This window comes from Serinus canaria, chromosome 9 (assembly GCF_022539315.1).
Source record: "Serinus canaria isolate serCan28SL12 chromosome 9, serCan2020, whole genome shotgun sequence".
Classification (NCBI taxonomy): Eukaryota; Metazoa; Chordata; class Aves; order Passeriformes; family Fringillidae; genus Serinus; species Serinus canaria.
In genome coordinates this window covers 10,018,815-10,045,379 of record NC_066323.1, presented here as the reverse complement: position 1 = coordinate 10,045,379, position 26,565 = coordinate 10,018,815, and the positions used below count along the sequence as shown (strand labels likewise).

At 44.1% G+C, this 26,565-nt stretch overlaps 1 protein-coding gene across 6 annotated transcripts in view; it reads right to left on the bottom strand.

Moving 5' to 3' along the window:
- Nucleotides 1–26,565, bottom strand: part of LPP (LIM domain containing preferred translocation partner in lipoma) — a 333,154-nt gene that overhangs the window by 200,151 nt on the left and 106,438 nt on the right. For all 6 annotated transcript variants that reach the window (XM_050978157.1, XM_030227018.2, XM_050978158.1 and 3 more), the window contains one exon: nucleotides 15,513–15,714. In XM_050978157.1, coding sequence (XP_050834114.1) covers nucleotides 15,513–15,705 — 193 coding nt within the window. In that variant the 5' untranslated portion in view covers nucleotides 15,706–15,714. The remainder of the gene's footprint in view (nucleotides 1–15,512; nucleotides 15,715–26,565) is intronic.

The window sequence follows — 26,565 nt, the reverse complement described above, 5'->3', positions numbered from 1 at the left end:
GGTCATTTCTAGTCATCCTTGTTTTAAATGTTCTCAGAAGCACTCAAGCTTTTAGTAATAAGATGGTTTTCTTTTAGTTTATCAACCTGATTTCCTTCAAAATAAAATATAAAAAGATCTCCAAAATAAAACAAAAATCGCCAAACAAGACAGAAACTTGAAAGGCAGGCGCCAGCTCTCTTTTTTCCTCTCCAGAGCAAAAGAGTCATTAAATTTTTAATGAATTATTGTTTAGTTGACAAGAAATGCCACAAAAATGACCTGCTGATTCCACCCAGGGGTGTTTACTTAGAGCTTCACAGGGAGATTTATGAGATGACAGGCAACAGACGACGTGTCAATAGAGTCTGAGAGGCAAAGCTTTGTTCATCAGGTACCAATGTCGATGAAGAACATGTCAAGATGATGAGAAATGGATCAGGTTTCTCCACTACGTTAAAAGTAACAGCCCAAGCCCCCAGGGAGGTCTTTGTGCAGCTGCCCCATACAAATCCACCAGCCCACCTGCACTGAAAGCACCATGCTCCTGATCCTAAGATCTGAGCAGCTCAGTAAGAACCCCCTTTGGGCTTAAGACACCTTCTTAACATTACCAGCACACACAAGGTGACTAGGAAGTGACAAAATTGTGATCAGTGACATTCACTGGAGTCAATAGGGTGACCTGAAGATAATACAGTGCTTCCAGCATTACTCCACTTGCAAACTCATATGAGAGCTACAAACACACAGCTCCCACTGAGACTCCAGCAGTCCCTGATCTCCACATGCCAGCCAACCGTGAAACAAATCCCGTGCCCATGAAGATCAGCCCACAGCTGAAGTATGGGATGTGAATAAGCCCCCTGGGACACAGCTTCCAAACCTTAACAGGAAAATATTTAATCAAAGAAAGAAAATTCCATTCTCCTGTTTTCCAACAAATATTTAAAAAGTACATTGATATGGTGATATAAAACTGACATTTTCACAGTAAACACATTTGTGTCCCAGTGCAGATTATTCCAAATAAAAACTGGAGCTAAACCTAAAAGTGTTTTATTTCCTTTCAGGCTGTGCCTTTTCTCAGCTCTAGTGGGCCACCCCTGACAAGAAGTATCTGGCTTCAGGTCTTCCTCTATACAAATCCTCTCAGAAGAGCCATGGCTGACCTAACCAAGCAGCAACTGGGCTGTGCAAGTGTCAGAGGGAAATATGCCCTGCAGTATCACTGAATGAGGGACAACCACACAAAACCAAGATTCCATTGCCAAACAGCATGCTAAAGCATTGGGAGCAGCAAACAAATGCTTTGTTGTTTCTTGGCCACTTGCAAATGTTGATTATTCCGTATGAAATAATTAACAAACAAGGACAGAATCCTCCAAGCTCTCTTTAAAAACCTTCTTTTCAAAATACACTCTCATTTTAATCATCTACCATTTACAATAGAGAAGGAAAACAAAGAGGTAAGAAATCTAACACGATCAAACCTTCCCTAGTTCCCACAAATAGACATTCACTGCCTTCCAATAGTCTTGACTAATCATTTTAATAAGCAGTGAAAAGATTTCGCAATTAAATGCTTAGAGAAATAAGATGCATCTTCCTGCTCCTTCTCATGCCTCATGAGTTTTCCAGCTCCTCTCATAAAGAGCTTTCATTACTCTGGGCATGACGGAGCCAGAATTGCTACATGAGAAAGCTCTGATTTCAGTTTTATCTCAGTCACTGTCCAAATGCCCAGAAACTTCTTCACAGCTCTTGGACCACAGGGGGAAAAAAAAGCCCAAAAAAGAGCCAAAAAAAAGGAGCTCCAGTCCTAAGATCAGAACCACATTAGCTAGACAGGTTTTCTTTAAAAAAAACCAACCCTCTGGCCTTAATGTAAACTAAGCATATTTGGCCAAGTAGCAGTAGATCAAACAGATGAGGAGCCTCAATGCCCTTCCTGCAGCCCCACATTCGTGGTGACAACTGCACTTTGCTCTGATGAAAAGTGACCTTTAGGCCCTGACATTTAGGTCCAGATTCTCCTACTAGTGTCACCTCCGCCTCCAGTTTCACAGGTCGAATTCACAGCACTTCAAATAGTTGGCAACATTCATCAAACATGAGCCCGTGTCTTGCCCAACAGAGTCTTAAAATGGAATATTCCCACTCCACAGCCCCATGCCATGCTGGATGGTCAACTTACACGAGGTACTGGATGTGCCATATCTCTTCGGAAAATCAACATACCAAGCGAAAGCTCATCTCCCAAAATAGTCACCCTGATACTTTATTTCTCTTTTATTTGTTTCCCTACTGCAGTTACAAAACACATTCTCACTGAGGCAAAAGGGATCATTGGCCAGAGCGCTTTTGGATGCAAAGAGACAGTGCTAAATGTGCAACAGAAACAGGAATATTATATGGTCTTTCCACATGAGAAAGCATAGAAAGGTAAAAGGACCCTCCATTAGCTGGTTTCCATGATATCTCAGGAAAACACCATATGGTCAGAAAGGAATCATGGTGATTGGAGATTTCTTGTTTAAAAAGTCCAACTCTGTTTGCAGGAAATATCTCAGCTGTGGTCACGCACCACATCCCTTGTGTCGGATTAGCTGCTAAATTTAAAGTATTTTCTGTCTATCCAATAAGTATGATTTACTGGCATGGAGAAATGTTTTAATTATCATAAGTTTTCAGGTTCAGCCAAACCAATTGTTCCTGCAGCTAAGTCTGAAAGACTCTTGACCCTAATAAGGGAAGTAAACAATTGAACAAAACCTAGAGGTCTGGTAGCCAGAGATCCACCAGCCCTTGCTGCCACAAGGTCATCTCTCCCTCTCGAGGGCCTATGTCCCATTTTTACACACACACACAGGCTGAGCTCCTGATGCACCAAGAGAAGTCAGTCAAGTGTTCTCCTGTTACAACACAACTGATTTTTGGGCTGTAGAAAAGGGTTACAGTGTCAGACTCTGCAGGATCACTGTGGGCAGGGACAGGTTAACAAGAAGAGATCAATTGTGAATTTAATTCAAATCTAAGGCACTGAATGCACTAAGCAGAAGATGAGGAAGATACTGCAATGCTTCATGCATTAACTGCATGGTATCCTGTCCATGCTGATACCAGAGGAGATAGAGACCAGCTGTGATTTTACCCAACTCACACTACCCTCATGCATTGCCTCCTGTCTTTATAAAGTGATTTTATGTAAGACAGCTGTATCAGACCTGAGCTCCCAGTGTAATTTTCCCCCTCTGTCTGTAGAATTAATTCAGTAAGTCAGGTTCTATTTCTCCTTGGGCACCACACAAAGAATTACAAATGGCTCTATTTGTGCCCAGCTGGTACAAAAGTTATGTCAAAAGTGTAATGGGAAGGAAGAAAGGACTCAATTACAAAAGCCAGGTCTGTGAAATAATCTTGGTCCCAGGACAGTGAGATATGGCAATTAGAAGCATTTCATCTATCTGTCAGATGGGGTCATTCAATGAGCTTGTTATCCAGAGAAAAGGTGGCACCTCAAAATACCAATTACAACTTTCCAGACTCAAACTGTGCCTCAGCCCTTTCTGCCCTCTGTGCCATCATCTCTAACATGACAGGAAGGTCAGAATGAGCAACAGGAATTCAGTTTTCAAGAAGAAGCCAAACTGTACTGTAGATTAACAACCAATTAGCAATTTTGAAGAAGTTGAGTGCTCTGGCTGGGGGGCTGCCAGGCTGTGCTGAGGAAGTGCTTGGTGTTGACTTCCCAAACTGAGTCACTTCTGTAAGCCCTGGGGTGGTATTTATAGATGTGGGGGAAAATTTCCAGGGAACATCACTTACTGGTACTCACAAAAATAGCAAGGGAATTCTTAAATTACTAAACTTTTAAGGAAAAAAGTCTTTCTTCTTTATGACAAGACAGCAAAGTAGCAGTCTCTATGATTTTCTTGGAAGAAGTCTCAATTAATATTGTTCCTTATCTCACTTTTCTTTGACAGTAGTAGATGCTGCTCCTAATTCTGTGCAGCTACAAGGTTGGGGTTTTTCTCCTCTCTTCTATAGATTATTTCCAGGATAAGACATCGAAGTCAGCCTTGTCTCCAAGGCTCCTTAGCAAGACTTGAATGAACCCAGGTACCAACAACAACTCAACCACAGCAGTCCAGGTCAGCCCAAACCTTTTACCCAATTGTCCAGGATCCCGATTTGGGGTAATGGCTGTACCCTTCAGTAAAACACATTAATCTAGAAGTAGATCTGTTACTGATAGTCAAACTATCACCTGCAGAAATGAGCTGGTCCCCCTGCAGAAACTAGACATGCCCTGGTATCACAGAGCACACAAAAGCAAAGGAAGGGCATGGACTAGCTGGATCAGTGCCTCTTCTCCCCTCCACACATGCAACAGAGCCCTTAAGTCTTCTCAGCCAGAGACTAAGCCAAGCTTTCAAAAAGATTCTGTCCCTGCAATAGTTTTAAGGATGCAATCACAAAACTAGCCCGCACAACCATTTTACATTATTTCACTTTCTTCGCATTAAACACACACAAATTTATGGCCTTGCTTAGCAAGGGTGGGCAGACCATGCCAGGCTAGGTCCCCCCTTCCCTAAGCAGCCAGCATGCCCCATGGGGAGGATGCAGACCAGCTGACTACAGAAGTACAACTTTTGGAATGAAAAAGAAAATTTTGAAAATATAAGATACAAGCACACATACTTGTCCCCATCCCACACACAAGCTGCAAATGCTCCAATTTATTACTTTGACTTCCAGACTGCTCCTACCAGTGCCCTCCCTCTGAGACCTGGGGCCAACATTGGCCAAATGGTCCGTGAGAAGGCCTCAGAGATGTTTCCCCCCGTGTCTTACACAAACCAGTAGCTTAGATGAGGACAAAAAACCAGGATAACGAGAAAAAGGCTGCTGGCAGGAACTCAAGCAGTACCTGCTCTGCCTGGCCTCTCAGCCTCTTAGAGTAGGTCGGGTCCAGCTCTCTGCCAAGCTGTCAATCATCGCAGCTCACAGTCTGTGACAATCATGAGACATGACACCCTGTGCAATGCAATGGAGACCCAACCAGTTTGTTTTGCAGATGCCACTGCAGCGTTGGCAGATACAGCAACACGCTTTGGCTCGCAGTGACACGGGAAGCATTCAAAGCACTCGCACAGAGATAAGAGGCTCCCCTCATCTCCTGCCTGAGACACACTGACCTCCCCTCCCTCCCTCCTTCTTAGCATTGTCAAAACTACAAAATTCTGTCCCTTATGTTTTCAAAATGTGTCTTTTTCATGGAGTTCTCCCCCCTTTTTTTTTGAGGCCAATTAAAAATAAAAGTTTACCAGAAAGACAACAAGGGAAAAAAAAAAGCGTCTGATACCATTGCATCCAGCCTGTAAGGATCTCACACATAAAAGAATTATGTCCCTGAGCACTTTCCAACAGACTTTCAGAAAATTTCATCTTTCTACTTCCCTGGCTGGATAGTCTGTTTGAGTAATTTTCTCTTTCTCCTGGGGCTGGTTGCTAAGAGACGCGCTATTACTTCTCCCTCTCTTATGACCCGATTACTGTGATCAGCAAAGACAGCGTGCAGACAACAGCCTGACACGGCTCATACAAGAACATCGGCCTTGTTACAAAATGATGGACTGTATTAACACTCCGCAGCCCCTTCGCTCGCCATGGCCTTTGGAGAGTCTCCAGGCACTACTGGGGGCTTTTACTTCCCCAGCTTCTGAAGTGCACGTTCAAACATTTTAAATCACAGGACTGGGAAGGGAGAAGAATTGACTTTTACCTCCTGTGCTTCACTGTCTGACAGCCAGAATGGTGCTACTGCATCCTCACAGAACAACTTTCCTTTTCTTAGCCTCCCTAAGAAGTGGCCTAGGAACAATGATTACTCCTTTTCACCTTCTTGAAAAATAAACTTTGCAAATACACAGCACAGTTTGGGTCAGAACCTTCCCTTGAAGGGTCTGACAGCACGCTGTAAAGCTAATTCTGACACTTGAGGGGCTAAGAGGTGAGCTGGTCCTGCAAAGAGCTGCATTGCTCTGGTTAAGGAAAGCAGCTAGAAATAGATCCAGCTGTAGGTGTCAAGCTGTTCCAAGATGCCCAAGAGGCTCTCAGCTCATGCAGAAGCAGCCACAGCCTGGCACTGTGTCCTCTGCAAAAAAGAATAGGGGATGGAGCCAATGGAGAAGATAGGAAATTTGGAGCACAAATTGAGAGCTTGTACTGAGGGAAACATGGGGCAAAAAGTTGAGGAAAGTTGATTTTGTTGAGAACCAAAGAACTGGTTTTCTAAGAATGGGGCCACCAACCTCAGAGACTATTAGTCTCCACTAAGTAAGAATTCAACCCTCATCACGTTCACTTTTTATAACATAAATTTCAAACTTCTATACTTTCTTCTATTAAACCTACTTTCCAAAGACTTTGCTTACCTACACTGTTTTGGTACCATTTTCATACTCTTGAGGGCCTCCTCTCCTCCCACCAGCTCACTCAGGACAATTCCTGTGGCAGGACCCCCAGGCACACCCTCACATTACAGACAGTGCAGAGTATTACGAAACACCAGATGATAAATCTTCTCAAGTGGGCCTTGTAACAGAGATGACCCAGAGCACAGGTTCCTTTCTCATCCCCATGTCATTTCCCATAAATTCAATGCTTGGCACAACAAATGCCAGCTGTCATGACAGTGCAATTTCTACCCACCAGCCCTTAACAGCAGGCTTGGCTTTATCATTGGAGTTGTATCTAGATGAAACCAAAACCTTCCCTTAGTCATTGTCATCACAGGAATTGAGACTTGGAAGAGACATGTGAGTCTTTTGCACTTCAGCTCCTCAAATAGTTTGGGTAAATCCCCAGTTGAGCCCCTGGAGCATTCCTGCACTTTCTTCCACAGCTGTGACTTTGCAGTGTGCTGCTGGTTAAAGAAGAAGTCAGAAGGGGAATTTTCAGATAGTAGGAAACTTTCTGCTTATTAGGATCTAGAGCTGATCCCTACTCATCTCCTGCAAAATCACCCTCCCCGGGCAAAGCAGAGCCACGGGATTCTCAGTCCTGCTCACAGACCCTCAACTCCTGTGCCAACTCCATCTAAACATGCTTTACTTAGCAACAAACACTTCAGGACTGGTATATTTAGGCCAAATTGTAATTGTGTAGGATTCACTGCTAGAAATCCCTGCTCTTTGGCCACAAGTACAGCTTCTGTGGCTTCAAGAGTTGCTCATTCATTCTTCCAACCTTTTATTACACCAACCTGTAATATAATCCAACAGACATTTACTGGTTGCTCTGATTTAGCAGGACTCAGCCTGGCAAAATAAAAAGCTTTAGGTAGAGAAAAGGAAAAGCATACATATAATCCTTTACTGTAATAGCTAGTTTCCAGCGAGTAGAAGAGCAGCATTGTGTGAAGAACAGCAAAAAAAAAAAAATTACTAGACTGTTAACTATCATATAACAATTGTTATTATTTCACTGACTAGCATCTGGAGGATGTTAACATTTCAGATTAAAATAAAAGGAACAAGTGCTGCCCACTTGAATTCAAGCTATTTCTGCATTAGCATTGCTCTCTTGCTTTGACTGGGCACCACAGCCCTGTAAAACTACACACAGGACAAACCTTATCTGTTCAACAGAAGGTTTGATATGGTTGATGACAGACGTTTGCAATTCAAGTTATTAAATGATACTTCCCTTCCATTTCAGTATGTCAGAAATGTCTTCTCTTTCTCTTTTTCCCTTCCCTTTTTTGCCTGTTTTCTTTATTCTACCCAAACTATTGTGGTTCACAAAACAGGCCACTGCAAAGATGAATCACTATTTGATGTTTGAAATAATGAAGTGGAAAAATTAAATATAGTATCTTGGAAGAACAGACAGACAGGAGAAAAGAAAATGAGAAAAAATAGTCAGGGCAGAAAAAAAAATTAAGAATCTACCTTCTGAGAAGTGCAATGTTTGCTTTATGATACCAAATAACTGAGAAAATATAAGCTCACTCACCAGAATGAAACCCAAGGCTAGGCACTACTTCAAGTAGTTCCCAAATAAGAGGCAATGTGTTCCAGAGCCTGGGAAAATTTAATATTTGTAATTCTAACAAAACATGGTCAGAATACCTAATAAAACCTGGTGGCTTGACTTGACATTTTGTGAACTACAGATAAGTATACTAGTTCAATAACAGTTTTTATGCACTGGCTTTATGCTGCATTCTTCCCAGGCCTTTCCCTGAGGTGGTATTTCAAAAAAGAAAATGCTCATCCTGAGAGCAAAGCCAAGGCATAGTTCTATGGATTTGTCTCTGGCAAAAAAAAAAAAGCAGATGCAGACACTGTTATCCAACAAAACAACTTTTGGGATGAATGCTAACAAGACAGAAGGCCCCACACAGAGCCAGTTTATTCCCACTGGTGAGACCCACAGGTCCTGACACTGGTCACTGTGCTGGGGACAGCTGGGCAAAAAACCCTCTGCCTGTAACTCAGAAGTTATTGAGTGGAGCAACGGGCACAAAGGCACCAGCTTGGTCTCACCCCTCTTCAACATGGCCCAGCTTGCCTGGGGCAGTTTAATCCAGTTACACAAATGAGAACCACCACTCATTTCCAACTGGTTTCACCCAGTTCTTAGCCAACAGGAGAGAGGATGTGCTTCAAGAGAAATCAGTGGACACTTCCAAAAGGGTGCCCCAAACTGGTTCACAGCTAGGGACCCTCACCTTCCCATTCATTCTGCAGTGTTCAGGGGCTTTGCTTGTGCTTTAAATGCTTTTGTGTGAAGGTAGCAAGCCCACTACCAAGAGGCCTGCAGTTTCAAGATCATTTTCACCAGCTGTGTTTTGTAAGAACTGCATCATCCACAGGCTCTAACACTAATGAATAAAGTATTGCTTCATCTGCTGCATCTCATTCAGCACAAGAAACACACAGAAAAATGAGGGAAGGATTAAGAAAGACTTTAAAAGTTTATAATATCCACTTTAAAAATGCTTTTTTCTAAGAAACAAGCACTAACATGGGGGCTGTGGTCAGGCCCAGTCAGGATGACTTGGAACAGCAAGGTCACCTCTTTATTCACACCACATTTTTCAGCTCTATGAGCTCAGTGCTCTGAGGGATGGGACCACATCATCCATTGCAATTGATGGGACCAGAAAAGTGTTAGAGCACTTCTCAGCCTATCTTTTTGTCCCACCACTGAGACACTGCCTCCCCCATGAAGCATCAATTATTTTTTTTCAGCTAGTGGCAGAGATGAGGAGCAAGAGAGGGACCAGCAGATAACACTGCAAATACTCTGGTACTCCCAGGACTCAATTCAGAGTAACAATGTGTTCCCATGCCTCATCTGGGCAGTAGCAATGGTCCACAGGCCTAACTCCTCACATATGCAAGACAGCCAGCTCCTGCTAGCTGCCCAATTCTGGATAATTGCATTATCTGAAGGTAGTGTTGAACAATGCACACACAAAACCACCACCAGAGCATGGATGAGACAGATCACTGTGCCTGCACCCAGCCTTCCTCCAACAACCAGCACAGCACTGCAGAAGCTCCTGAGATACTTCAAGGAGCAGGTAGAACACCCCTCTGCCTCTCAGCCAACACAGCCCTTCCACAAGTGAGAATTCCTCCTGCTATGGAACAGAACCAGCACAGGCAACCAGGGAAAAGAAAAAAAAAACCAAAAAAACCACCACAGAATCTTTCAGGTCAGCCTGAATTTATTCTTTCAGGGCTCTCAATACAAATAATGAATAGACTCTGGACCTTGTTGGCTTCTATGAACTGTCAAAGACTGCAGAGCAGGGAACAGCACAGTTATAACACAGGGTGTCTAGTCCAATAAATCCATACCCAAGCTTCAAAAATTAAGACAGAGCTACTGATAGCAGCTGCTGTAAACAAAACCCACTAGGTACATCTGCCTGGAAAAAAAAACCCCTAAACATAACAGCAAAACAACAAACAGCCTGATAGTTCATGCCCCCAGTCCCCTAGAGACATAGCAGAACATAACTCACCAGTGCCCAAAAGCCTCCACATCCATGAAGAAGAGGAGGGCACAGAGAGGCAAGCTCTGGGAAAACTGGATCAGCTGGGTTCAAGAACACACACTGGTGTCCATGGCATAGCCTTGCCCTGGAGCTGGTTCTGCTCATTTGCCCACTCCTCCAACCAAGGTAAATGGAAGGAGATGTTTTTTATAAAGGCAATTAAAACCTCAAAGGCCTTCACATGAGACCCATTGTTCACCATATCTGAAAGTGCCCAAGGAAAGGAAGGAGAAAGGAAGATATTGCTTTGAGTCTCATCCCTTTGTCGAGCTCCCATTATTAAACCCATATTAAGTGTTTCTGCAGATACTATATTCACCAAGGATGGCAGCTAGAAGGAAAGACATCAGCACCAATAAATACTGAATTTAGAAGTACCCAACAGCATAAACTAACGTGGCTAATTGTGTAAAGCATGCCCTGAGAGCCCCAGAGTGTGGCAGAGAAGCGCCTCCAAGCCCTGGGCAGCCCCACAAACAGAGTGACTGCCCTGTCTGGGATGTTGCTGCACATCCCTTTCTTACCAGGGCTGGCACTGCAGCATGTCAGCCTGTCTCAGGCAGCTTGAGGAAAACACATGATTCTGTTCTTACAAGCAACAGACATTGCAAGAATAGGACAGATTTGGTTTTTGGGGAGTGGAAAGAATCATCTTTGCAGGAGCAGAGACCTCCTGGGAGCCATTCAATGATCTGGCACTTCCTGGTAGGCAAGAATGGACTCATTTTCTTCCCTACCACCATGAAATCATCCTTAAGTGACTGCACACAGTGGCAGAGGAGGTATACCCAATCCCCAGGGAGCTGCACCAGTGCTGACAAATGCTGGACTGGAAAGCCCAGCCCTGCAATCCAGCTGAGCCTCCCAGCTCACCACTGTGCTCCACCTGTTTCAGCACAGTCTCGTTTCTGCTGGACCTGCAGAGCTTTATTTGGAACCAAGGGGGAAAGAACTTTTGTGGTTACCAAGATGAGATTCAAACCAAAAGGATCCAAACCAAAAGGCAACTCACACTGCAAAGTTTGTCACTCACTGCTCCCAAGCCATCCAGTGGGCCTGACTCATGCTCTTCTGAGTACCTCTGACTGACAAAAGATTTTACACATTTCTGAAGCCCCCAGTTCTGGCCTTAGAAGCCCCAGTGCCACCCCAGCAGCCCCACAGTAGCAGGCACTAAGCCAGCAGATCAGCTATCACCAATCTCACCCCACAGCAGACACCTCCTTAGTCTGCCCTGCAGGGTGAGACCCCATTTTCTGGAACTAAGACAAAGATGGAATTTGCTTCAGCAGCAAGCTATAAATCCTTTCTATCTTCCTGAGCCCAGCAGAGATGGCAACAGCTGCATGGCAGTGTTTCCCTAAGGCTCCAGCTCTGTTGAAGATGCTGAAATACCAATTTAAGTCTAAAAGCTGGAGAGCAAGTGAGAAGTAAGTGGCAGGGAAAGAAGGAAGGGCACCCACAGAAAGGTTTGGATTGGAAAGACCTTGAAAAATAATACAATCCAAAGCCCCTGTCATCTGCTGGAATATCTTTCACTAAATCAGGTTGCTCAAAGCCCTGTCCAGCCTGACCCTGAGCACTTTAAATGATGGGGCATCCACTGCTTTTAAATGAAACAAAATTAATACCAACTCCTCAGAAAAAAGATCTTAGTTTCTTTAAGAGATTTTTGGTGTAGGACAAAATCTATTGTGCACACTGCTGGACAGTGTCTGCTGAGGAAAAGAGGGAGGGGGCAGGCAATACCAAAGACATGAGCACAGAGAAAGCAGCCAAATATATAAGAAGCAGACTGTCAGGACCCATGGCTGGTTGATGCCTCATCCATCTCAGGACTCATCTTCCCCCAGCATGAAGAGAAGATGCTGTCAAACTTCAGACACATCTTGCTCCATCCAAAAACTACCCCTGACCCCAGTTAAAGTATTAGAGCTACTGCTTAGACATCTGGACATTTAATTTTCATTCCAGCCTAATTCCTCAGCAACCATACTTCCTGACAATTCACAATTGTTCACCTTGTAGATAAACACCTTCCCCCAGCTTGAACAGCTCTCCTTTCCTCTCTGTGGGGTAAATACAGTAAGATGATGAGCACCAGCACTTCCCGGGAACTGTGCTGCTCACACCTCCCAGGATCAGGCAAGGTTAATCCCCTGCAAAGTGCCACAGTGGGGAGTGGCAGCACTAAATCCTCCAGAAACACAGCCCAGACCACAGCAGGTGCTGGAAGGACCTATACAAACAGGCTGTGCCTGCTTCCTGGGCTGCCTGCATGGCAGAGATCTGTGCAGAATGCTAAGCAGGGCTTGGGTCTCATTGATGATGATTACCATTATGATCATTACTTCTACCACTACTGCAGTCATACCCAGGGGCCCCCAGGCAGATCCCTGCAAGAGCAAGACATGGTCTCTGCTTTGATGAGTGGATAAATCTGGTGTGAAACAAGCTGCAGCAACTCAGCATGGCAAACAGCACGGAGGGGGGCTGGCAGCACCAGGAAAATTGCTACTTCAGTGCTCTGAACACATGCCTTGAGTGCTTCAAATCACAGTAAAATGTTCCTGGTTTATAAACTGCCGGCTGCTGCCATTTCACTTTGTTTCAGTCATGTAAACATTTCTAACCTTCTGTTAAAGTTCCATTAAGCAGCTTTTAATCAGCACCTTCTTGCTGAGTTTTGTGCAGGTATTAGGAAATAAAAAATAAAACTGAAGTCAAGGTGAGACTAAGGAAATGCTTTGGTAGGAGATGGGAGGGAGAGGGGGATACACACAGCACCAGCTCCACAGTCTTTCACTCCAGTGTCTTTTCCCTCTGCTTTCAATATGATCAAGAAATAAAAACACCAATGTGATCAGCTGGACAGACCCTCTACATACAAGGAACACACCTAAAAAATAATAATAAGAACCACAAGGCCAGAGGATGCACGTTCCTAAACATTAACAGCAATGAGCTGAAGAAATTACCAGGAACAGAATTTGCCAGCCTCCCAGAGAGATTCCACATACTACAAAGGCTACAGGGAGCCAATTCAGTTACACTGCTGGGGCAGCCAAGGCTATGATGAGCACAGCCACTTCTTGACCAATAACAGCAGCAGGGCAGCCCGTCCCCAGAGCAGTGATGTTGCTCCCACTCATCCCAGCAGAAGGATGCATGGGAAGCCCATGTGCCTCCAGTTAAACAGCTTTGGCAGGGTAGGAAGGATGAAAACACACCGGGATTCGAGGGGATGCTGCCACTCCCCTACACACAGACTCACAGCTAACCAGGTGGGAAAGACCTGTGTCCAGCTGAGGACAAACTGAGGCAAAATGGCAATGCCCCTGTAAGCAGGGAACCAGCGGGGCCTGGAGCTATCTCCCAGGCTGAGTTATTGCTGCAGAAATCAGGGAGGTCATTGAAAAAACAATTAGGGAGCCTGGAAGAGAGAAGGGAGCCACAGCAAGTGAATGAAGCACATTGGCCTAACTATTTCTCACTGCCCCCCCAGCCCTTGCCTGCCAGATCCCAGAAGCCTCATGCTCTCAGGGTTATATATGGGTGGTAATGGCTTTGCACAGGCTGCTGACAGCAACCAGCAGCATGTCACCTTCTGGAAGTGGATTAGCTAAAGCTGCAGGCATGTTGTCACATCACTAAGCCTACCTCTGACCAGGTCTTGGCCAATCCTTAGCTCTTCCAGGCCTGTCAGATAATGATGGGATCTCCAAAAGCCCAGTGTCAGACAAGGCAAGGGACTGGCACTGACAAAGTCCCCTGGGAGCTGCCAAATGTCTCCTGGTCTCCAGCAGACCCAGCAATGCCTGACTGCTGCAGGACCAGGAACTCTGGGTTACATGAGAAATGTTTGTCTTCCACAAATGGCAAGAAACACAGGATTTTTTTAGAGGGTGATAATGTTCCCAAGTCACATGAAATTAGACCTACAATCACTAAAACACTGACAATTAAGACATACTGACCTTTTTCACACAAAAAATCCTGACTGATCAAGAAGAGATTTCCTAGAAAAAAAGGGCCATGTTCCATTATTATTTTTAATTGCAAGAGAATTAGCAAAATAAGAATTTCCACTTGACTTGAAGGTGACATTTTCTTTGCATTTCAGAAATGGATAATTTTTTACTTTTTAAATTCCAACTGTCTTTCTTTTCCTATTTCTCACTAAGTTTTCTTATGGAAGGCAGCAGAACAGGTGCATATGACTTTGCTTTTCCCCCTCCAACACATTTTCTTTTTTCGTTCTGAATTCTCCGAAGTTAGAGCGGCAGACAAAAAATACCCAAAACACTCATCAGGCTTTTCCAACTTTCCTATAAAATGTCCTTAACTTTAGAAAATCACTCAAGTGTAAGATTTAATATGCTGCTTTGTTTTTCTCTTTTCCATTACTCTGTAGTGTTCCTGAAAATGTATACGCTTCCAAAAGATAGAGCAGAAAGAGAAAAAAAATATACAGGTGATATTTATCTTATTGTACTCAACATAAAAGAGGAAAAAGCAGTGAAGGAACAATGTAGAGCATCACAAACCAAATACAAAAGCTGGTTTGGCCATTTTCTTGAATACAGCTGAGCTTTTCTTTGGAGAAAGACTGGAGAGGAGGAGGGGAAGATCTTCCCCCCATTTCTACCTACAGTAAATCACCAGGAATAGAAATGTCATGCTCTGCCAAAATAGCTACCACTCTCTCCTAAAATCTTTGGCCTTCAATTGTTTCTGCTGCAGTTCCATCAAAAACTCTCCATAGAAGTATATCAGAGGTATATCAGGTGCTCCAACCTGCAGGTTTCCAATTGCAAGTTCCAGGAGTGTTCCCAGCCATGCACTCCTGCTCCAGCTCCAGAAACCATTGCAATGGTCATCTAAATATAACTTCCCAATTATTTCATATTCAAGAGTGTTCCATAGTAGAGGGAAAGAACTAAACTGAAGTAAAACTAAAACAATCCATCCAGCAGACTGGAGAGAAAACACTTCCCGAATCACTGGCCAAATTTATGCCCCATCACTCCCAATTATACTTATATTCCACAGATCAACCTCTTGTTTGTAAAGCATTCCCCTGTGCTGGGGTGAAAGAACCAATACTGAAAAGGGTTGTTTGAGCCCAAGCTCCTTGAATCATCACGTGCCAGCAGGGACCAAACAAGCAAAACCCCTTGAAAAGTGCAAGTCCTCGACAAGGGACATCTGCTTTCAACTAGAACTGAGAAAGATCTGTCCTCATATCCTCCCCCAGCCCCGCACTTCTCAGGAGGGTACCTAGCCAGAGCAAGGGGAAGAGATACCTTCACATCCTTCTTGATTTGATGACCTGAAAAAGGGAGGCTCTCACAAACTCACCAACGAAGGGCAAATCAAGAACAGCTTGTGTTAGCAGTCAGTTCCTCTGAACGAGGCAGTTGTGGTTCCTTCCTAGAAAATAAATACTCACCATCCCCTCCTGGTTGCTTGTATGGGTTGTACTTTGGTTTGGGGGCGACCACAGGTGCAAACTTCTTTGGGGTCTGCTGGGTGGACACGGAGATGCTGGGAGTCCCAAAGGTGTGTGTGGTCTCCATCCTTGCAGTAACGTGGCCAACAGGCTCGTTGGTACTCTTGGGTGGCAGCCAGGATGGGTGGGACATGCTTCAGGTCTGAGGAGACACAAAGAGAGTCACACAAACATTAGGAATTTATGGGAAAGTAACAGCTGCAATCCTACTATTATTCTGGTTTGTGAAATCAATCCTACAAAACCCTTCAAAACATGTTTAACTGGTGCACACTTAACTTCAAATATGTTGTTCCTAATACATAGGACTTCAGATGCAAATTTGTCTTTCTCTCCCCAGCAGGTCAGAATTACTGCTCAGGCTATTGTTGGTACCTGCAAAAATCATTGCTATTTTTCTCTTCAAACCAGAAACAGCGACAGGTTGATACCCTAAAGCAGCCCATCAATCCCACCCTGCATTCAGCACAGTAGTGATGTATTTGCCTTTCCCTGTTAGGCCTTTTTGAGTACATTAATGTACAAGAGTGCAGGTGCTCTGGGGACAAGTCTAGTCACAGATAGGCATAAGCACTTCCAAAATACACTTTTAGCACTTTTTCACATGTCATTTAGGACCCCATGCCCCAGTGATTTTCATTCAGACTTTTAAGAAAACAGATTTCAAAAGTAGCTAATCATTCTTGATGCCTCCATTTCTGAATGCCCAGCTTAAGACATTTTAAAAGCATGTCAATTTTGAATAAATGCCAGAATCTCACAACCCTTGACAACCAGGCTCCTTTTAGACTTGTGTAACAAAAAACAGAGGCAGCCCAAATCATTACTTATTTATGAAAATCTTGGCTTCGGCCTCTTAAAAGCCTACATTACTTTTGAGAACTGGGTTCAGATGCTGCTGAAAATGTTGCCCATAAAAATCCTGTTAATTCCAATGAACAAGTGTTTTTCACCACACACAAACCACACTCGCTGGGTAGCCATGATAGTCCTACTGTACCATCAGATGGTCCAATAGAGCTGGATTTGAGATTTGATGGAGAAATGAAGATCCCACACAGACAAAAGTCAATGCTAATTTTGCAGCTCTTGAGCTCCCTGTTGCTTCTGCCCATGCACTGCTTTGGTGTCAGAATCCCTCAAGGCTAACAAAACCTGCAGGCACCTGTGACTCCATCAGAAAAGATTTGACTTAATCATGGAAAAGGATCAGTGCCAGAGATAGGATCAAGATCTCCACATGGTAGTGCAAGGTGAGCACCTCCAGCTAAGAGCAATGACTGTTAAAACTGATGGATACACAAGTGTGCTTATTCCAACCACTAAATTTACTTCAAAAAACAGTTTCCTACTTGAGGAGTAATTTCTGCTTTAAGCCCCAGTGTCTGACCCAACACTAGGAGGTGAGAATTTTTGGTCATCTTCCACCTGCAACACTCCTTGCATGAGAGAGGAACTGGCAAGTGCCAGACATAAGTCCCAACACCTCTGTCTCTTCCCGGCCATGCAGTCTGACTGCTCGATGTGCAGACAGTGGTTTCACAATTCCTAACACTAGTAAGTGACCCTGCTGCACTAGGCATCCAATACCAGTGAAAGGAAGGCACTGGAGCTGCTTAGAAATAAGGTAGGAGCATGGCAGGAGCAGCCTGGAGACGTATCCAAGGCTGAGCAGCATGGACATGACTTTTCTCCCTCACAGGCCTGCTGTCCAACCCACAGTAAGAGTGCAGATCATCATTCTGAAAGCAAGAAGTGAAAGGCAGGTCCTCCCCACATGGCAGGTGAGGAAACCTGTCACAACAGGGGGGGCGGAGAGCACACGAACCACGGTCCCACCTGGTCTGGCACCTCCGATCACCAGCAGCAGCCCCTATGGACCTGGAAATGACTGCCACTCCAGGAGTAAGATTCACCTACACTGCTGTCTCCTTCTCCTACATCCTTCAAAACCTTAAAAGCAGCAATAAAACTCAGACAACTATCTAGGTCTTAAGAGCAGAAAGCAATGAGGGCAGTCAGCCTTAAGAGCTAAACAGGACGAGCCTGCACTCTGCAGTTATTACATCCAAAGATGACTGTACCTTACCCACTGCTAAAAGCATCCTGGAGTTTAATTCTGACAGGTTTTCAGCCTCTGGCTTGACATCCAATATGAAAGAGTCTCCTGCTACAATGAAGCACCCTCAGACCCTGGACATTAGTCCCATGATGATTCAAAGCAAAAGAAAAAAATCCCATTATTGACTAGATTATCACCATTCCTGTTCTGGAATGTTCCTTAAGCACCCCCAGGCAGCATGCCTTGGTCCCACTGAACTCTTATGGTCTGCTGGGCTGATGACAGGGATGGGTTGTGTGATGCACAAACCAAGAATATCTGCTTCAGTAGCCACGGTGCACAGCATTGAGCACAGATGAAGACAGTGAGAGAATTTCAACAAATGAGCTTAGAAAGCAGACTGCTCCTATGGACAGCTTGGGAGCAGGGAGACCACAGTGCTGAAACTCAGCTGCTGACTGTAAGCTGGCACACAGCTTCCTCTCAGCTAACCTCTAATGCCTTTGTTTTGGCCATGGTGATATTTTCTAATTGTTTCCCTGTTAGTCTTTTCTCTTTCTCCCCATCTCATTTTCTGCTATGCATTTACTGCCACTCGTTTTTGCTCTCTGTGCCCTGACAGTGTTTTCAGCAAGTTCCCTTTCCTCATGTGTTCCAGCCCCAGCTCCCCAGCCTCAATTAAATTTAGCCTAACTACTCTGCAAGATCACAGAAAAAGAAAATGAATTAACTTCTTTTTAAAAGATGAAGCCAAACTTCTGGGCTTGCTATTATTCTCTCTCCATGTTGGCTGGTAAAAGGCCAAAAGCAAGGAAAAATATAAGGGACAATGGCTAGCAGACAAGCACAGCCCACCTTTCAGCAGACTTCTCCATGGTGGAGCACCATGGCTAATTCAGACAAAGCTACCAGTGCTCTTTCTCCACTCCCTGCAATACTGTCTGGTTTTCCATCAGGAGCTTCTTTGGAGCAGAACATTTGTGATGCACCCAAGTAACCAAAATAGCACAGGAAAACCTGGACCTAACTAACTCCCTTACTCTAAACTTACTCTTACCCATGTCACTGTCTGAGTGTCATTGTGGTGCCTGTGCTTGGACAGGAACACCCAATAGGTAACAGCAGTGCTTTTCTGGCTAGCCAGCAACACAGCCAGCAAACACACGTTTCACTTTTCAGCTATCTTCTTCCATTAAAAGTTAATTTTCACTGAAATATTAACCTACAGATTAAATCTACAGCTGCCCCCACATTTCTGCTCCAAGCAAGTAATTTGTCAGGCACTGTGTGCATTCATTGAGCCCCTTCCTGGCAAACCTTGGTAGATCCAGCCATGCAACAGTTAACTCAGCAAGGCTGGGAAAAGCCTTTGTCAGCAGAGCCCATGTCTCTGGGAATCCCCCCAGAGGGACAACCACCTCTTGCTCCTCTGTCAGTGCCACACCTCTGCCTTGGCTGAAGCCTTCTGCATGTCTGCCTGCCACCCTCCACAGCCATCCTTGATCAGCTGTAGCTCACAGCTCTGTTCCTGATCTGACTGCTACAAGCTTTTCCTGTGACTCCTTACTCACTGACCACTCTGGCAACACCCCCTTCCCAAATTCACTGCCTCATCCCCCCCAGAAAATCCCTTAAATCTAATCTGTGTCACTGCTTTGAAAGCCTCTCGTTGATCATCTTGACTTACCCTGAACCATCCCAAACTACTGCTCCACAAAGCTTCTGCTGAGCTAAAGATTATTTGTTAGAAAGCACATGTAGCCTCAACTGAAACAGTGCAAGTGTTGGAGAACCCAACACAGCATTAGGTAAATTGTTTGGACAAAGCTAAGCACCATAATCACAGCTTCTGCTTTATGTCTTGCTTAAAATTTAGCTAGATCCACTTTCAACCATTGCATTTTGTAATGCTCCTGTCATCTGCATTACAGACTTGCTTCTCTTCCTTATGTAGATCCTTTCAGAATGCAGCCAGATCATTGCTTAAATCAAACCAAAACATTTAATTAAGTATCAATTAAACTCCCTGTAAAGGGCAGATTTCTCTTGATTCTTCATGTCTGTTTATCCTGAACTCTCTGCAATTTTCCACCTACCTTTTCTGAAATGGTGGCTGATGGCGTAAGACCATTTTTAAGAATAGTAACTTAAAACAGAAGAGGTAAAATGATGCATAATATCAAAAACAAAAACCTGACTGAAATCAGCTGTGGACGCCTGAGGTTCTGTTATCCTTCCTTCCATGGAAGCATTAGTCATCACCTACTTTTGGAGGCAGAGGATAAGACCAGACTAACCATGATAAATAGCATTAAGAGCGAAGAGTGAAATCACGCTGCATAAATAAGGCAAACAGTGTGCTCTGGTTCTATCATTAGGACGATTTTAATGCTGTAAGTTCAAAAAATTCTAACCATGAAAGAATACACCACAGCAGAGGAACTGGAATCCACGAATCCCAAGCTGAGACCGCATTATCTAAAAATGTCAGACCAGGAATATCAATAGCAGATAATACCGTGCAGTAATAACAGCCTGACAAGGTTTTTTCACTGCCTTTTTCTTTTTTCAAATGTGTGGGCATAAGAGCTTGTTTTTGCTTTTAATTACAGGATGTCATTCACCTTTGAGAAGCGAAGGTAAAAAACTGAGGGTTTCAAGTCAATTTCTCCTTACATGTGATAAGCAATGGAAGGGTAGAGTACCAATTTGTCTGCTTTTGAAATTGTATGTACATCATCTCTGAGACAGGCTAGCTTTTCTGAGATTAGACTGTACCCAAATAAATCTCCATTTCATTTTCATATTTGTAACATGGACCAAATACTCCTTGGATGTTGATGGACTTTGCCAAGACAGAAGATTTTGTCCCTGAGTTAATTAAGCTAATGCTTCGTAGAGGGTAGCAACAGTATTTAACAAAAAATGAGCAACAGCCGTCTGTGCTTACAGGCTGTCTGCTCTGTCTTCCATCCCACGCCTTCCTAAATTCACTGGCTTGATGTAGGTCTATGATGTTCTGTCTTACTATCACCCATGCACAGTAAACCATTACTCCTAAGGCCAAGAGATTGACCAGATACAGGGAATTAGGACCTTGTTTGTTGACAGTAGATGCAACTGAAAGTTGTGTTGGGACTGTTCTCTGATACACAGTACAAGCATCACCTTCCCATGATAACTCAAGTTTGTCTCCAAGTGTAGAAAGGCAAACTGCATTCTCCCCACTCTCTCTTCTCTCCCATCCAAGTAAAAGAAGTCCAAGAGAAAGTTTTGACCTTACATCACCTTCCAAATGAATTTTAAAGAACAGCTCTAGAACTAAACGAAGGGGACATCCTTCACAACGCAAAAATCATGGCACCCATTGTCCCTTTCTGTTAGAGCTGAAACCTGAATGTCTGGATGTCTCTCCTCTAAACTGATTTGTCATCATTTTTCTGCCTGAAATTCCCCAAACCGCAAACCTCAAATGCCCTGCTAAAATACAGTTCTTTGCTTTGTCCTTTTCACCTCCAGTCTTCTAATTAGTCAAATGCAGTGACTGAGGCTGACCAGAGATTTGCTCTTTACAAACTCCCAAAGCTGCTTGTTTTTCTTGGCACTGCTCCCCTCTGAAGGTTAAATGAATTTATTTCTTCATTTATGGTACATGATCTCTAGCCATGCTCTTCTACTTCTTGTGGCCTTCAAAAGAGAGTATAATGTCAAAATTCAGGTCTTATCAGAGGTCTTTAACCAAACATAGAAAGTGCCATAGGTACTTATAAACTCAGCACAAGCTCTCCTGGGATGCTTTCCCCATATGGTACTACTTATTCTCATCAATTTTACATCATATCAATTTATGTGATTTGGAGAATTGGGAGTCCTTGAAAACTCCCTTAATCATTGCTGATCTGCAGAACATCTCTAACTGAATTTAACTCTTGCAATATTAACCAGCCCAATAATGCTCCTCCCTCAAACCCCTCTGGCAGCAAACTGAGTCCTGACCTGCATCATGAAGTTTCAGGAACAACTCTGAGCACTGGGAATCCTGTGCATGGTGCTGGTGTGACCTCTACCACCAGTGAGCAGGGAAGCTCCAAGAGTCAACTGAGCCACCACGAGACTTTGAGAGGTGATGAAGAGGAATGGAAAACACCATCAGCCTCCAGTGACTGCCCTTCTGACCCTAGGCAAGCTTGACACAGGTGGACTCCAAGTTCTTGTGGCAAATACCTCCTCAAGACCAGGTTTCTTTGCTTACACCAATTTTACACGGTTTATGCCCATTTCCTAATGCTCTACTGTAGTCTTTCACAGGAGGTATCAGCTGGAGCAAGTTTAAATCTGCCTCTCAGATTCATAGTTTATTTAGATTGCCTGGATAAGGCAAGGTTTTGTATCTTCATCCCAATTCCCTCAAAGTAAAATAAATGAATGAGTAAATGAAATCAAAGACACTTCAGTTAAACAGGACCGAGAGCATTTACCTATTTCCTGCTATGTGGCATCACTAATGTAATCAGAGGAATTAAAGGAAAAAGAAACCTAGTTAGAGCACTGATGAATTATTCCTCAAAGAATACAGTCTGGTAATATTTCATTCTGGCTTTAACAGCTTCAATCAAACTTCCATGGAATCCTCCAGAAGACCTGACTTAAATTCAAAGTGCACCCTGGTATGAGAAAGTGGTTGGCCCAGATGACATCCAGAGATCCCTTGAGGGATCAAAATCAATTATTTTGTGACTCAAAAACCCCAGACTGACAGCTGTGACTTCATCTTCAGTCCAAAGGGTTTTATGGAATCACAAACCTGCTGAGCTGGAAGGGACCCACAAGGATCACCAAGTCCAGCTCCTGGCCCTGCACAGCACCATCCCCAAGAGTCACACCAAGTCCCTGAGAGCATTGTCCAAACTCTTCTTGAGCTCTGTCAGGCTTGGTGCTGTGACCCCTTCCCTGGTAAGCCTGTTCCAGTGCCCAAATACCCTCTGGGGGAAGAACCTTTTCCTAATATCCAACCTAAATCTCTCCTGACTCAGCATCAGGCCATTCCCTTGGCTCCTGTCACAGTCACCACAGAGAAGAGATCAGCGCCTGTCCCTCCTCTTCTCCTCACAAGGAAGTTGTGACTGCAGTGAGGTCTCCCCTCAGTCTCCTCCCAGCTGAACAGACCAAGTGCCCTTAGCTGCTCCTCATACAGCCTCCCCTCAAGGCCCTTCACCACCTTCACTACCCTCCTTTGGACATTCTCTAACACTTTCATGTCTTTCATACATTGCAGTGTCCAAAACTGCCCACAATATTCAGCGTGAGGCCAGCCCAGTGCAGAGCAGAGCAAGACAATTCCCTCCCTTGCCTGGCTGCTGAAGCCCCCAGGACACACTTGGCCCTCCTGGCTGCCCGGGCACTGCTGGCTCCTGTTCCACTTGCCACTAACCAGGACCCCAAGGTCCCTTTCCATGGCACTGCTCTCTAACTTCTCATTTCCAGTCCATCCATCCATCCATCCATCCAGGGATGCCCCATTCCAGGTGCAGAATCTGGTACTTTTTCTTGTTGAACTTCCTATGGCTGGTAGTTGCTCTATCCTCTAATTTATCTAGGTCTCTCTGCAGTGCCTCCCTGCCTTTGAGGGACTCAGCAGCTCCTTCCAGTTTGCAGCAATATATTGTATTCTGCTTAAGATATGCCAGCAATATCACCCTACTGGCAATGCAACATTATAGTCCTTATTTTCTAGTTGCAATAATTTGCAAATGAACAGAACTTGTGCCTGTTCTTTTAATAACCAATACTTGGAAAGTAACTTTTTTCCCCAGCTGCATCCACAGTTCATTTATTTTTCATCAGATCCGTGCCAGTTTGAGATGTGACTTTCACTGTACACTCTTAAGTCACTACAACTTCTACAGTATTACTGAGACATAAAAGGAAGACAGCAAGTGTCTAGTGGAGACTGCAAAGGTGTGATGGTAAAGAACAGCCTCTCTGGTACAAAGATGCTTGACAAAAGTTAATGCCATCATGAAAACAGTTATCAATCTAATGTCACAATCATTCCTACTTCAAAACCTTGCTTCTGGGACAATTACGATATGAATCAAGAACCCACCCTTAGATTTCCCTCTTAGTTCATTTTTCTTATATCAGCTTCATTAGTGGAAAAGGTAGAAGGGCAAACTAAACATAAAACTTCTTTTCTTTCCCAATATAATTGCATTAGGAGTTTTGGGATTAGATGCTGGCTATTTGAATTTGGCTGCTGCTGCAAAACACATGCATAAAAGCTGATGAATGAGATCTTCCTTTTACAGCCATGTCACATCCTGGTGTCAGATGACAAACTAGGCTTTAAAATCCCAATAAATTGAACTTGACTTGTCCATGTGAACTGAAACAAAGAGATCATACTGGCTCCCTGGAGATAGATAGATCTATCTAATCTAATACAACTCTAATGACTGCATTGCAATTTCACCAGAGAGCAAGCTGATTCTTGGCTTCTGCGGCATGAGACAATCCTCAGTTACTTCAAACATAATCATATTGGCTAAAACACCAATCCAAGGCCTCAGCTACTTGTGGTCACAACAAACCCCGAGGCAATTGTAACAGAGGAGGCAGACCTGCTGGATTACTCAAATACATTTTACTCCTGAACCTAAGGACCTAAGCCAGGAGTTAGCTCTGAGCCAGCCAGATTTCTTCCAATTGTTATAGTCTCTTCCCCTGATAACTTGACCTACATGTTTGTGAGGATGTTGCTGTACCACAAAGAAAAGTTTGAGATAGATCTTTCAGAAATTTGTATATAAAATAAGAGAGGAAATATATTAAAAGAAACAAAAACCAGGAATGATGCAGAAAGGTTATTCTGAAAGGGATCATGAGCTCCCTTACACAAATACAATTTTCCTGCATACAATTTATTTTCAAGACCTCTCTGCCAAAAAAAAGCTGCTTTTATTCCTTCTGTGCCTGTATTCAATGTCTTGTCTATAGCACAGCTCAGTGCTTGGCTTCTGACTTCAGCAAGGGACTGCCAAGCATCACAGAGCTTATCCATCAAATAAAATTATTAAGGGACTGGACTTCCCAACTGATGGAGATGTACTGAAATCAGGCATATCAGGAGTCTCACTTAAGTGAAAAGAAAACAGGACAACAAGAACTGGCAAGGTTAAGGCTGTTGGAACAAACTCAGGTACTTTGGATGCTGGTGCTGGCTGTAAACAAGGAGGAATTGTGCAGAACTAACATGCAGCTCAGCTGTGAGATATCAAGAAGACCCCAGTGGGACCAAATGGGACCGTGGCAGCATATTGACACACAGATAATTGTATTAGCTTTGCAGAGCAGTGTGTGTGGCTCAGCCTGGGGAGAAACAGCAGGGATCTGAGCTGAGTGGGAAACTGATAGAATGAACAAGGAAACAGTGCTGATCTTGAGGTCCCACCCAGCAAGGCTGGGTGTAGGGGGGGTTTGTATTTATGATGGGGCTCCCTGCACTTCACTCCTCTTCTAAAACAGCTGAGATTGCAGGAAGAGTCAAATGTTGCCTCCCCTGGAAGAACACACATCTGCTACTGGCAGTCTGAACCCCAAGCCATCAAGAGGATTTCTGTTAATGGAAAAGGAGCTGCAGCTCAGAACACAGGCACAGCACAGGCCCCATTCAGAAAGGAAGCATGTGTGGGTCTGTCACCACCACAACCTTCTGACAGCTCATGGGGCTGGCAGAAGAATCCAGACTTTGACACTGTACTGCCTAAAAATCAAGCAATTAAATCAATTAATGGGCAGGAACAGTGTACAGGATTAAAATCTTTAATCCTGGATTCTCTTCCTCCCACCTGATCCACTTAACTTTTTCTCCCTCAGATCCCAAGCCATCCTGGAAGTCACTGCTTCAGGTACCACAAATCCCTGGATGACTTTTTCCTGAGCCTTGCACCAAGCTGTGTCTTGGTTTTGGTAGCTCAGGTTATAGCACTTTGCAAATAGTCAGGGGAAATAGCCTTTTTCCTATGGCAAATGCTGTATCTTAAAACACAGAAGAGTGATAGCTGCCAGATGACTGGAAATTGATGTTGCAGAGAGATTGCTAAAGGAATTTGAGTGTATGAAAACTGTAAGAAAGGAGGTACACAAAACTCTTTGTATAAACAGTCAGGAAGAAGACTACTTTTCTCGTGAGTTTCACAACAACAGGTGACTTGACATCATCAACACACAAGCACTTAAATTGCTTCCTCCTTAAAGAAGCTGAAAGCCTGCAGTACTGTCAGGAAAGACAGAGGATCTCTGTCTTCTACCTGTCTTCTTTCCTGCTACCAAATTCTGTTTTTAGCAGGAGACTAAATTATCACCAACTCTAGGTAAGGCTTACTGTGGCTTTGTTCTGGAAAACCTCCAAAATTAAGAACCCCTTGCTACTTGGTGACCTGTACTAGTGTTACCCTATTTTCTCAAAGAAAATGCTTTTCCAGCTCTCTAGCTGAGTCTCCCAATCCATTATGCACGTTCACAGCACTTTATTTGGCCATCTGGACAGAAGCATTTGGCTCTGACATGCTCAGAAGGCCCCTGGGCATTAGTCACAGGCTGCCATTGGATCATTCCTTTGCCTCCTTTCCACCAGAAAGAGAAGCCAAAGCTCTCCCAGCCTAATCTTGTAGGCCATGTGCTCTCAGCCCCTGACTGACCTTCCTCTGGACTCTTTCCACCTCTTCAACATCCCATTTCAACTAGTGGACTCAAGACTGGGTAACAGCCTCAGCAGTAGTGAGGAAAGGGGAGCAGTAACTCATCTCAGTCTACAGTACAGGCTCCTCCTGAAGCAGCCCTACATGGAGTTTACTTTATTGGCAATCACAGCACACATTGAACTCATATTTGACTGGGTGTTCACCGCCTGCTCCACAACCCTTTGTCAAG